Source organism: Bufo bufo, chromosome 6 (assembly GCF_905171765.1).
Source record: "Bufo bufo chromosome 6, aBufBuf1.1, whole genome shotgun sequence".
Taxonomy (NCBI): Eukaryota; Metazoa; Chordata; class Amphibia; order Anura; family Bufonidae; genus Bufo; species Bufo bufo.
The window spans coordinates 361,828,928-361,842,095 of record NC_053394.1 but is presented as its reverse complement, the minus strand read 5'-3'; the positions used below and the strand labels follow the sequence as shown (position 1 = coordinate 361,842,095).

Sequence of the window (13,168 nt, the reverse complement as noted above, 5' to 3'; positions counted from 1 at the left end):
ATGTAAGCACAAGTTTTGCTTCAAAAACAACCTTTTCCAAATACCGTATTAAAGTATGCTAATGAGAACGTGCTATACGGTATTTCTGAGACAGGTATGAAAGGTTAGCCCTTGTGTAGTACAGATATTCCATTTAGATTGCCATGACGGTGGTTAAAGAGTGACTACACTTTAGATGACTTTTCAGAAGGAGCTGCCATGTGTGTTCACAGGAGGAATAACACTATTTCTGGCCATTATATGAACTGTATATTGCATCTATCTGAAGGTCCTGTGTCTAATTCTCAGTTTTTCCTGAGCTGGTGAATGGAGACTAGCTTTTATGACGTCTCCCATATGCGACATATGAAAGAAAAAAAAATGCAGATTCTGCTCTCTTGCACTCAATAAGTATGACTTAGACACATCATATAGGCCATTATAAGGAAGTACTGAGCAGCAATGATATGAATAAAGCACTTGGGATGAAATATAACACTTACAGTGCTTCTCCAGCCACTGTGTCGGTGTCTCAATCACTGCAGCACACTCCTTCCCCTCTCCATAGACTTGCATAAGTAGCTTTAATTGGATCTGTCTGTGAGCTGACAGCAGAGAATTCAGAGTGAATGTTAGTTTAAAAAGAGGTGAGGAAAAGAGCTGATATGAGGAGAATTTTATTTTAATTTTTTCAAATTTCTTATATTTATTTGTACTATTGATTTTTAGAAATCGGAGTTAAAGTTAGTGACCATTTAAAAAGTTGCCAGATACTCATCTGTCTCTTTTTAAGTAGTCATGAAAGCATTACTTATTATCTAATGCTCGCAGCCTCCTCCTCAAACTGAAAATCGTCTGTCGGTCTCATCCATTCCAACAAAGGAGGGCAGATCTTACCCAACAGGGGTGAGGCCTAATGGTATTTGTGCTATTGCAGACGAGGCACAGCAAAGAGGCTCCTGCTCCAGCCAGTTGTCTTTCAGTCAGACTCAGGACAGTGAGAAGAAGGAGGAGACACATGTCTGATCCCCAGGGATACACAGATCTCTATATAGTGTAATATGAGACAAAATAGGACCAAAGAAAAAGAGGAGATTGAAGGGGATGTCTCACTTCAGCAAATGGCATTTATCATGTAGACACAGTTCATACAAGGCACTTACTAATGTATTGTGATTGTCCATATTGCCTCCTTTGCTGGCTTCATCCATTTTTCCATCACATTTTACACTGCTCATTTCCATGGTTATGACCACCCTGCAATCCAGAAGCGGGGGTCATGCTTGTACACTACAGGAAAAAGTGCCGGGCTCTGCACACTTCCACGCTCCCGGACACCAGAGAGGCCAGTGCTTTTTTCTACAGTGCGCAAGCACGACCACCGCTGCTGGATTACAGGGTGGTCGTATCTAGAGATGAGCTGCTTCGCCGAATTTTATAAAAAAATAAGTAATTCACCGCAAAGCGCATTTCTTTGTAAGTAGTGGATGCAATGACAGGGAGCGGTAATTGCACCACCCCACCATCATTGTACCGCTCAGATGCCGCATTCAGACATGATTGCGGCATCTGATATACATAACATGGTGTAAAATGAAAAAATAAATAAATAAAAAATCATACCTGCTCTATTTCCTCACGACGGCCCGGCCGTCATCTTGTTTGAAGATCTGGTGCAAAATCACACATGTCACCACTTTGGCCGGGGTGGTGATGTCATACGTCACCGTGCACGGGATTTCAGCAAGATGGCGGCGGCCTGCCCATCTTGAGCAAATGGAGCAGATAAGTATGTTTTGTTTTTTTTTTTTGCACTATTTCAGGTTAAATCGATTCGCTACCACCAGGCACGAGAAAATTTGGCTTTGCGATGAATCAAATTTATCCTGAAATTCGGATGAAAGTCCACTTCGTGCTCTTCAACTCGCTCAACACTAGTCATAACCATAGAAACAAGCAGTGCATGATGCGATGGAAAAAAAACGTGGTTGTATTACTCCACCTGTATGAGCTTCTTAGTCATTATTTATTGGGGAATCACACCTTGAGATTAAAGGGCATCTGTCAGCAGACTTGTACCTAAAGAGCATCTGTCAGCAGACTTGTACCTAAAGAGCATCTGTCAGCAGACTTGTACCTAAATAGCATCTGTCAGCAGATTTGGACCTATGACACTGGCTGACCTGTTGGCAGCTGAAGACATCTGTGTTGGTCCCATGTTCATATGTGGCCACATTGCTGAGAAAAATGATGTTTTAATATATGCAAATGAGCCTCTAGGAGCAACGGGGGCGTTACCATTACACCTAGAGGCTCTGCTCTCTCTGCAACTGCTACGTCCTATGCACTTTGACAGGGTCAGGTTTATTCATGTTTACACTTCCTATCAATGAAAGTGCAGAGGGCGCAGCAGTTGCAGAGAGAGCAGAGCCTCTAGGTGTAATGGCACCACCCCCGTTGCTCCTAGAGGCTCATTTGCATATATTAAATCATCATTTTTCTCAGCAATGCGGGCACATATCAACATGGGACCAACACAGATGCCTTCAAGCTGCCAACAGGTCAGCCAGTTTCACATGTACAAGTCTGCTGACAGACGCCCTCTAACAATACAGGCCGACTAAACAGGGCGGCCTCATTAGTTTAATTAGAGCCCACCGCTTCCCCTATGGCCGCGTGGTACTCAGACATCGTGTTACCGTACCCCAAAGGAGAATTTCTTACCATCCTCAGTTTTCAATCTTCTATACAAGTGATGCACCACCGTGGAAGATTAGTCTGGAGGTAGGTAGTGTACTATTTCTGCTGCGTTTTGCTGGAATTTATCTCTTTGCCAATGCTTTTAATAGGATAAATAAATCAGATCCTCTTTAGTTTATGTGCAGTTGACTGTGGATCCACTGAAAAAAAACGGTAAGATTATTAGTTTCTCCGGTTAAGGAGTATTTCAGTCTCTTGTGTTGCTGGAAGTTTTCCTTGACTTTTCTGTCCTCTACCTGGTTTGAACGCTTCAGTATGCTGGTCATCCTCCTGAACTGTGTCACCTTGGGAATGTTCCATCCATGCGAAGACGTCGCCTGCGATTCCCAGCGCTGCAAAATACTGCAGGTAAGCACGTTCATTGCTCAGGGATATTGTGTGAGTTTTGTGAAGTTTGTGCCGGAGTGTTAATTTATTCATGGATCCAGTCTGTTACTATCTCCAGAAGTCTGCTCCGCATGTGTTTTCAATCATTTTTAGTTCCTCAAGTAAACGAAGCGCAGAAAAAAATACGAAAGTAAATATCCTTGAAGCCTGAAGGGGTTGCCTATGAGGAATACATGGACCTACAGAGGTGACCTACAGTTTGTAAGGATGAAGAAAGACACAAGTCCGTCCAGTTTAACCTGTTCTCCCGCATGGGTGATCCCCCATGGGCGCCAGTTTTCTCTTCTTAGGGAAAAACATGTGTTCTTGGCTCCAAATCTGGTAATCAGAATAAAACCGTAGTAACGGTAAGCGGTAATATTATTACCTAGTGCCATACAGACGTATCCACAGGATAGGTAATAACCTTTAGATCGGTGGGGGTCCCAACACTAGGAGAACCAGAATAGGGACCCCTTTCACCCCGCAGCTTCCCTGAAATGACCGGAGCGGCCGGTCATTTCAGGGGAGTTCCAGAGATAGCCAAGTACAACGCTCCGCTATCTCCAGAACTCCCATAGAAATGAATGGAGTGGCTGCGCATATGTGCAACTGGCCGCTCCAGTCATTTCAGGGAAGCTGGAGGGGGTACGGGGCCCCTTTTCTCGTGCTCAGTGTGCTGGGACCCCCATCAATCTAGTAGGATAGGGGATAACTTTAAATGGGTTTTCCAGGATAGGTCATCAATATCAGATCGGTGGGGGTCCGACACCCAGAACCCCTGCCGATCACCTATTTGAAGAGAAAGCGCCTCTCGTGCAACCGCTGCCTTCCCTTCATTGTATACGTGCTCGCCGTCGACATCACAGCAGTGAGCAGGCGTAACTGCAAGCCGAAATTTCACCTGCTTGCCACTGCGAAGCTGGCATGGAGCTGGCATGGAGCGTGGCCTTCTCTTCAAACAGCTGATTGGTGCCAGGTGTCGGAGCCCCACCGATCTGATATTGATGACCTATCCTGTGGATACGTCATCAGTGTTAAAATCCCAGAAAACCGCTTTAACCAACAGGAATACCCCTTTAAGGGTGGGTTCACATTTGCGTTCTGGATTCCGTTATGGCGTTCCGTTATAACATGGTTATAACGGAAAATAAAGGATGTTATAACGGAAAATAACGGAATCCATAAGATGGAAGTCAAAGCCGAAGCCGGTAGGTAGGGCATTCAATAGTTTGTCTGCTCTAACTGTAAAGAACCCGTTGGACCCTTTCCTGTATTGATGTCTGAATTGCTTTTCTTCCCCTTTTAATGAATGTCCCCTGGTTCTTCGTAAAGTCCTTGGGATGATTGAATCCTGTGCTCGTTCTTTGTACTGACCACACATATATTAATACATGTAAATGAGACCACCTCTATGGCGTCTCTGAACAAGTCAGGCTTTTCAAGCCTGAAAAAACCTGAAAGTGGCCCCATGTGTAAATTGCCAGAAGGAGGGACAATGGAAGTAGGCGGAGCCTGCAATACTGTTGTGCAGCATTAAGTACCACCCCAGCAGAACCAAATAGCACAATGCAGTACAAAATACTGCTGCCCTCACCAAAGTACTCCATAGTCTCCACAGTATTCAACTGTATCACTGTCCTCAGACGTCCACAGTTCAGTTCAGGAGGGCGCCTGTAGCTATTGGTCAGGTGCATAAGTACCTGATGCTCCTAGTATTAATGCTGAGAGCATCAGATTGTTATGTACCCGGCTGGTGGCCATGAGGAGGGCTCAGGCAGCCCTTGGGCTTGGGTACACAGGGAAATTTTCCTATAGGGCCTATGGCCAGTCCGCCCCTTTTTCTTACATTTTCAAAATACATCCAGGCCCCTCTTGAACTCTTTTAATTAGTTCACCATCACCACCTCCTCAGACAGAGAGTTCCACAGTCTCACTGCTCTTACCGTAAAGAATCCTCTTCTATGTTTGTGTAGATACCTTTAGGTCTAGACAAGGTGAATAAAATGGGCAGCAAGTTCTGTCAATATAATTTACTAACGTGAGTATGGAAACCCCTACTACGTCAGTCACATACATTATTAGAATCAGTGGTACAGTTTGACCTCATGCCCATGACCATATTTTACATCTGTGTCCGATCCGCATTTTTTGCAGATTGCACATTGACCCATTCATTTCTATGGGTCCACAAAAAAAATGTGTTCCATTTGTTGTCCGCAAATTATAGAACATGTCCTATTCTTATTCTAGTCCTATTGCGAAAAAGGATAGTCATTTCTAGTGATGGGCAGGGGCGGACTGGCAGTTACAGTGGCCCTGGAAAAAAACCTAAAGAGGAGCCATGTTGTAGGTGGGTCCAAGTTGGCAAAAGACGCGGAAACACAAGTAGACTGGGGCAACAGAAGTAGGCGGGTCAAGCAATACCGTAGTATGTGCAGTACAGGGCAAACAGCAGTATTCAACTGTATCACTGTCCTGAGGGCGGTGATACAGCTGAATTCAGGAGGGCACCTGCCGTCACCAGCGTGGCACATAAGTACCTGATGCTTCTAGCATTAATTACTACTGAGAGCATCAGATCGTTAGGTATTCAACTGGTGGACATGAGGAGGGATCGAGCAGCCCCCTGGGCATCGGCCCACTGGAAGAGTTCCTTGTAGGATCTATGGCCAGTCCGCCCCTGGTAATGCGAGTGACAAAAATGTGTCTGGATTTTGCAGATCCACCGTTTGCGGACCGGCATACAGACATAGTCGTGTGCATGAGGCCTTATCGAGATAGTATTATTGATGCAGCCTGAGTCTGCTAAGAAGCCCATGGTGGGGTAGGGGGGTCTCACCAGGTCAAATTAACCTCACTCCAATGCAAAATTTTCTAAGCCTCTCCTCTTCTATAGCACTCAAAGGAATTACAGTAGGAATTACAGGGTAACATCACCCTTATCGCCTCAAAATGCACAGAAATATGTAGTCAAAATACAGGGTGGGCTATTTATATGGATACACCTTAATAAAATGGGAATGGTTGGTGATATTAACTTCCTGTTTGTGGCACATTAATATATGTGAGGGGGGAAACTTTTCAAGATAGGCGGTGACCATGGCGGCCATTTTGAAGTCGGACATTTTGAATCCAACTTTTGTTTTTTCAATAGGAAGAGGGTCATTTAACACATCAAACTTATTGGGAATTTTACAAGAAAAACAATGGTGTGCTTGGTTTTTATGTAACTTTATTCTTTTATGAGTTATTTACAAGTTTCTGACCACTTACAAAATGTGCTCAATGTGCTGCCCATTGTGTTGGATTGTCAATGCAACCCTCTTCTCCCACTCTTCACACACTGATAGCAACACCGCAGGAGAAATGCTAGCACAGGCTTCCAGTATCCGTAGTTTCAGGTGCTGCACATCTCATATCTTCACAGCATAGACGATTGCCTTCAGATGATACGAGATGTGCAGCACCTGAAACTACGGATACTGGAAGCCTGTGCTAGCATTTCTCTTGCGGTGTTGCTATCAGTGTGTGAAGGGTGGGAGAAGAGGGTTGCATTGACAATCCAACACAATGAGCAGCACATTGAACACATTTTATAAGTGGTCAGAAACTTGTAAATAACTCATGAAAGAAAAAAATTACGTTAAAACCAAGAACACCATTGTTTTTCTTGTGAAATTCCCAATAAGTTTGATGTGTCACATGACCCTCTTCCTATTGAAAAAACAAAAGTTGGATTCAAAATGGCCGACTTCAAAATGGCCGCCATGGTCACCATCCATCTTGAAAAGTTTCCCCCCTCACATATACTAATGTGCCACAAACAGGAAGTTAATATCACCAACCATTCCCATTTTATTAAGGTGTATCCATATAAATGGCCCACCCTGTACTCACTTCTGCAGTTTACTGCACATCTAACAAATGAAGACACCTTGGAGCATACCATAAAGTCTGACTAGTGGAATTCATACCCAGTCCGCTACCTGTAGTAATACACGACAATGGCACTGTCACCATGCTTCTCTGCTGTCAGCTCTGAAGTACCGTGGACCAGAACTGCATACAAAGCACACCTCTGTCATTTCAGGACACTGCAGTAGGAGCAGAGGAGCACTGACTACAACTTCTAAAAATACCTCAATGCAAAATCGCGTAAGATATCATTATTGGCAGAAATAAAAGCTGACTTGTTGCTATGGGCAAGAAGAAGGTGATTTTTGCCATATGTCATTCAAGGATGTGGTGCTGGCCAAATAGTAGACCGCAGAGCTGGATCTGATCAGATCTTTATTTTGTTGCTGATATTATTGGGCATGTGTTTTAGTTTTTTTTTCTACCAAATTATTTATTAAACAGCAAATCTTAATGGACTGTACAGATGTGTCTTTCCTTACCTTTCCTGTTGGCTTTACATATCCCGAGATGACTGCCTCGAGATCATCTGCTTTGGAAAAAAAACAAAACATTTTACGAGACTCTGTTGGGAGTTGATTATGCTATATATGTCTCTATGTGGCCACCCAGTGGTTGAGATAGTTAAAATCAATCAGTCGCGTTACAAAAAGTTGCAGTGTAGCCCAGACCTTAAAGACAAAGGTGTCCAACTTTACCTTTTCATGAATTTCGTTAAGGACTCCAATTTCTCATTATACAAATTTCAAATACATTCTCTTGACATGGTGGAAAACCCCCAACAGGATGCAGTTCACATCTCAAGCACTGGGTGGCCACATAGAGACATATAAAGCATAATCAACTCCCAACAGAGTATCGTAAAATGTTTTTTTTTTTCTTTTTCCAAAGTAGATGATCTCAAGGCAGTCATCTCGGGATATGTGAAGCCAATTATATATTTTAAAGTCTCAATGTGACCCAGGCCTTGAAGTTAAAAATGCTTCTATAGGTTTTCCAGAGGAAACAGTAAAAAAAGGATGACTACGCATTTTGGAGCCAAACCAGTGTCTTCCTCAGGCCATCATTATGAACCAAGGAAGGCAATGGTTCACAGCTAAACTGCGTAGCCTTCTTTATTGTTGTTCATGTATCTTTATCATTTTTTAAACCATATTGCCTTTCTGCTTCCAGCACATAGACCAAACGTAACGACAACATAACATTTTTCAACGGCATAAAAAAGTATTCAGCTACGATTTTTTAATCAGAGGATCTTCCAACCTCCCAACTTCCCCACATACAATAGATACGTGATTGGTCCTGCCAGGAGTGTATGTGGTATCCATTACTGCCAGACACTTCTGGTGGTGGCCAATCTCCTCGGAGAACAAAAGGATTGGACGTTGAAATTCAGAGTGCCCAAGCCTTGGATCGTTAGACTTTAGATTGTTGGCTGGTACCAGTTTGGGCGACAGTAGACTAGTGTGTATGGGAGCCTTTACTGGTGTAGCTAACGCATTTTCTAACATACTATACACCCCAAAACAGGACAAAAGAGTGAGAAGCATGGTTAGGTATAAAGAAGGGATGGCTGTGGAGCAACTGCAATAAGTAACTAACTGTGGCTGTTATCACTTGGGGGCACCTGAAAAGGGCACGTAAAAATCTGCAGCAGTATCCTTCATGTACTACTTGTGCATGTCGGTGTTCCCCTATTAGATCAAGTCAGGTTCCATTAAGTTGAAAAAATTGGCCACTTTTGGTCTACATGTTTCTCAAAAGAAGAAGTCCTTAGGTGACATCAGTGAGTCTTCTTATCGGCAACCAGATTGGGGTTTTTACAGGAATCTGTCACCACATAGCTCACTATGAAACCATCTTACATGCCAGATCCTCGCTTGTCAACACCTTCTGATGGTGTTGGTCCTATTTCCATCCATGGCCCTGATGTGGAGAAATTAGGCTTTTTAGTTTAGTTTTGGGTGCAATGAGGACGGTGCAGTTGCACCTCATTTCACCCGAGGTTCCACTCCTTCTCCTTCCTGGCTACGCCCTCACTTGAAATGGCAGGGCCAGGCAGTGAAGACGTGCTCACCTCTGTCCCTGAAGTCTCCAGAAGTCTCGCGATTGCTCGTTCGCTTCACTGTTCGACTCAGGCGCAAGTATAGGATCCATCAGACGGTGAGCTTCTGTACTGTACCGCACCAAAAAGTGAAGCAAAAGAGCAACTGCAAGACTTCTGGAGACTTCAGGACCAGGTGTGAGTCTTCACTGCATGGCCCTATTAGTCAAAGTGGTGGGGAAGCGGCTAGGAAGGAAAAACAGAGGAGCCTCTAGAGCAACGGCACCACCCCCGTTGCACCCAGGGGCTAATTAGCATCAAATAAAAAACCTAGTTTCTACACAATGGGGCGACCAATGGAAACAGGACCAACACCATTAGAATTTATTGACAAGAGCACATCTGACATGTAAGATGGTTTCATAGCAAGCTGTGTGGTGACAGATTCCCTGTAGGCACTGATATACTGTATATACATCCCTGGAAAACTCAACAATATCATCCACATTGGTGGCCCCTGGTTGGACACAATTTAAACTAGATGAAGAAGGCAGATAATTCTATGTTGTTTTTGTTGTGTTTTTTTTTTTAGGGAAAGTGCTTTTTATTCCAATTTGTTCATTTGTACTTATTAGCTTTTATAGTGTTTTTATGTTTCTTTCTTAATGATTTTCTTCTTTTAATGCAGGGATTTGATGACTTCATTTTTGCATTTTTTGCTGTGGAGATGATTATCAAAATGTTTGCTCTGGGAATATTTGGACAGAAATGCTATTTGGGAGACACCTGGAATCGTTTAGATTTTTTCATAGTTATCGCAGGGTAAGTGCTGTTATTGTCATCATTATGTTCGGATTACAACATTAATGCTCCTTTTTAAAATAGGATTTTGTCATAATGGTTTTCAGAATGCAGAGCTGTGCACCCCCACCCCACGAAAAGTATCTTATATGTGAAGGCGTTCACCGTACGGGATAAATATGTTGATATTTTAATAGTACAGGAGTTTTGGGACGGGGTTGATTTCCATTTTTATTTTATTTTTTAGATTTTATTTATTATATTTTTTAACTTTTTGTAAGGCTCCCTTTGGGGACCTGAACATGCAATCTTCAGATCGCGTCTACCTTAGGCCTCATGCACACGGACGGTTTTTTTTGCGGTCCGCAAAACGGATTTCCGTTGTTCAGTGATCCGTGACGGTTTTTTCTTCAATGGGTCTTCCTTGATTTTTGGAGGATCCACAGACATGAAAAAAAAGTCATTTTGGTGTCCGCCTGGCCATGCGGAGCCAAACGGATCCGTCCTGACTTACAATGCAAGTCAATGGGGACGGATCCGTTTGACGTTGACACAATATGGTGCAATTGCAAACGGATCCGTCCCCCATTGACTTTCAATGTAAAGTCAGGAGTTAATATACCATGGGATCAGAGTTTTCTCATCACCATGGGAACGCCTCTATGTTAGAATATACCATCGGATTTGAGTTAGATCGTGAAAACTCATATCCGACAGTATATTCTAACACAGAGGCGTTCCCATAGTGATGGGGATGCTTCAAGTTAGAATATACTAAGAACTGTGTACATAACTGCCCCCTGCTGGCAGCACCCGATCTCTTACAGGGGGCTGTGATCCGCACAATTAAGCCCTCAGGTGCGTATCATTCATCATGTTCCACGCCATCTTATGGCATGGAAAATGGCCGTAAACTACGCCAGCAAGGGAGCTGCCGTAGTTTAAATCATGTCGCACAGCTGGTGGCAGCAAGTCAATCGCCGTCCTTAATAAATGTCCTCTGAAATGTTTTTTTGATTCTTTATACTATCTTTTTTCACGCCTTTTTACTGACGTAAACAAAGAGGGTTTTAGCTAAACAGCTGGCTTTAATCAATCATTACATGTACCCAAAATGGTGGATTAAAAACTAGAACTTGTCCTGCAAAAAATAAGACCTCATACAAGTACATTGATGAAAAAACAAAAAAGTTATAGCTCTTGGAATGCGATTTTTAAAAAATGTGCGTTGTCACTAAGGGGTTAAATGGACAATTCCATCAGATTTTTTTATCACATCTTAACATCCTATATGTGAATAAAAAAAACAAAAAAAAACCGGATATAATTTTTAAGTCACTCTTTATATTGGCTTGGCTCTTTAACTTTTGGCCTTTTAGCGCAGCAGACTGTCTCAAATTATCAGGCTATCACACCGACCAGAGACAGACCTGTAGTGACGTAAAGCGATTGTCACAAAACATATCCTACTTTTTTCAAACCAGCACCTGGATCTGAATACTTTTGTGATTGCATGTAATTAATAATTTAGCACAGCCAGTGAGCTATTCAATAAAATATATTTGTATAGCGCCACCTGCTCTTTTCCTTATCTCTTGTCCACCTGTCTGAGCTTTTCAAACATGCTCGGTTTAACTCTTCATCTTCCACAAGCAATTTGTTCTAGAAGCTGTGACAGTTACAGGGAGCGAGCTGCAGCAGAAAGGACATGCCCCCTGAGCTGCCTGGCTGAAGAGAATCTAGCAGAGAAATTGGAGCAATGAATACGGAGATCTCTGGATCCATGTGAGGTACAGGGCTGGTTCTAGCTTTGTTATAAAGGGATTGTCATGTACTATATGATGTCTGATTTTAATTTTTTAAATAAAGCACCACTCATTTCACTGATAAATAGAGTGCTCTTCTGTAAACATCTTTATCTAGACCTGTCAAGAGGTCTATAGGGCTGTTATACTCTTATCCCAATTCTACATCTACTGTCATCATGAGGATTACCTTGCAGATATCTTACCTTCACAGCAGCAGTAAACTGACAATGGATTACCTATCTATATAGGAGATCTTATCATATGTTCAGACCACTACAGACTATATTTTGTATGTCATTTTCAAAGGCATAATACTGCCAAAATGACACGGAAAAACAGCCAAAAATGTAAATGAATATTGGCCCTATCATGCCTTCACTCCAGAATTCCGGCTTCAAAATAGGGTTTTTGCGACTTTTTGCATTCACTTGCGCAAAGATTTTACAACCTTTTGCATTTTTACAGTCTGGGCTCCGATTTCCCTTTCTGACCTACGTCATGTGACATGAGGTTTCATCTGCTGATCATGTGACCTCCCTTACTGATTGCCCTGACCCCCCCAGACAGAGAATGCCAGTCTCAGCGAGCGCTTTATTGAGACCAGCAGGGCAGCGCTCAGGGAATTCTGTGCGTGTGCGCCGAGGAAACTAGGGGCTGACTCCATCTAAGGGGCAGAGCAACCAGTGGGGGAGGCTGCAAGCATCATTGAAGGCCGAACTTGTGGCTCACTTACTGAGACTGGCACCCACCATCTAAGGGGGTTATCAGTAAAGGAAGTCACATGATCAACAGAACGCTACACCGCATCAATGGACCTTGGATAGTCACTTTCTCGTGATCGCAGGGTGGAAGATTAGACATCATATAGTACATGACAATCTCTTTCTAACAAAGCTAGAACCAGCCCTGTACCTCACATGGATCCAGAGATCTCCACATTTTTTGTTTCAATTTATCTGCTATATTATTTACATCAGGAGGGTGTGTCCTTTCTTCTGCAGTTCTCTCCCTATCACAGCTCAGCAGGTGTGTCCTTTCTGTTGCAGCTTTCTCCCTATCAAACCCCAAGGGGCAGTGGAAGGATTGAAATGAGAATGTGCGGACAAAGAAATAAAAAAATAAAAAAAACAGCAGGTGGCGCTATACGGATACATTTTATGGAATAGCTTAGTGGCTATACAAAATTTTACAAGATTACAAAAGTATTCATATCCAGGTGCTGGTTTGAAAACTGCAGAATATTTTTGGTGGGACAACCCATTTAAAACAGTTATTAGTAAATGACTGGTTTAATGCAAACATAATTATTTTAGATAGTTTTATATTCCTGCACAAACCCTTTAACTGTGTGTGAAGATCTGAAACAAGTAATGATACATACACATGTCAGTGAAAAATGGCTGTGTGATAGGGTTTTTTTTTTATGGCTTTTTTTTTTTTTGTGAACCTTTGCAGTCTATGGGGCAGTTGTTCCACTCTTGATTGTGCAGGA

At 42.8% G+C, this 13,168-nt stretch overlaps 1 protein-coding gene across 2 annotated transcripts in view; it reads left to right on the top strand.

The window, feature by feature from the left end:
* The first annotated feature begins 2,965 nt into the window (after positions 1 to 2,965).
* Positions 2,966 to 13,168, top strand: part of CACNA1G (calcium voltage-gated channel subunit alpha1 G) — a 206,709-nt gene continuing 196,506 nt past the window's right edge. For both annotated transcript variants that reach the window (XM_040435736.1, XM_040435735.1), the window contains exons 1-2: positions 2,966 to 3,087; positions 9,756 to 9,889. In XM_040435736.1, coding sequence (XP_040291670.1) covers positions 2,995 to 3,087; positions 9,756 to 9,889 — 227 coding nt within the window. In that variant the 5' untranslated portion in view covers positions 2,966 to 2,994. The remainder of the gene's footprint in view (positions 3,088 to 9,755; positions 9,890 to 13,168) is intronic.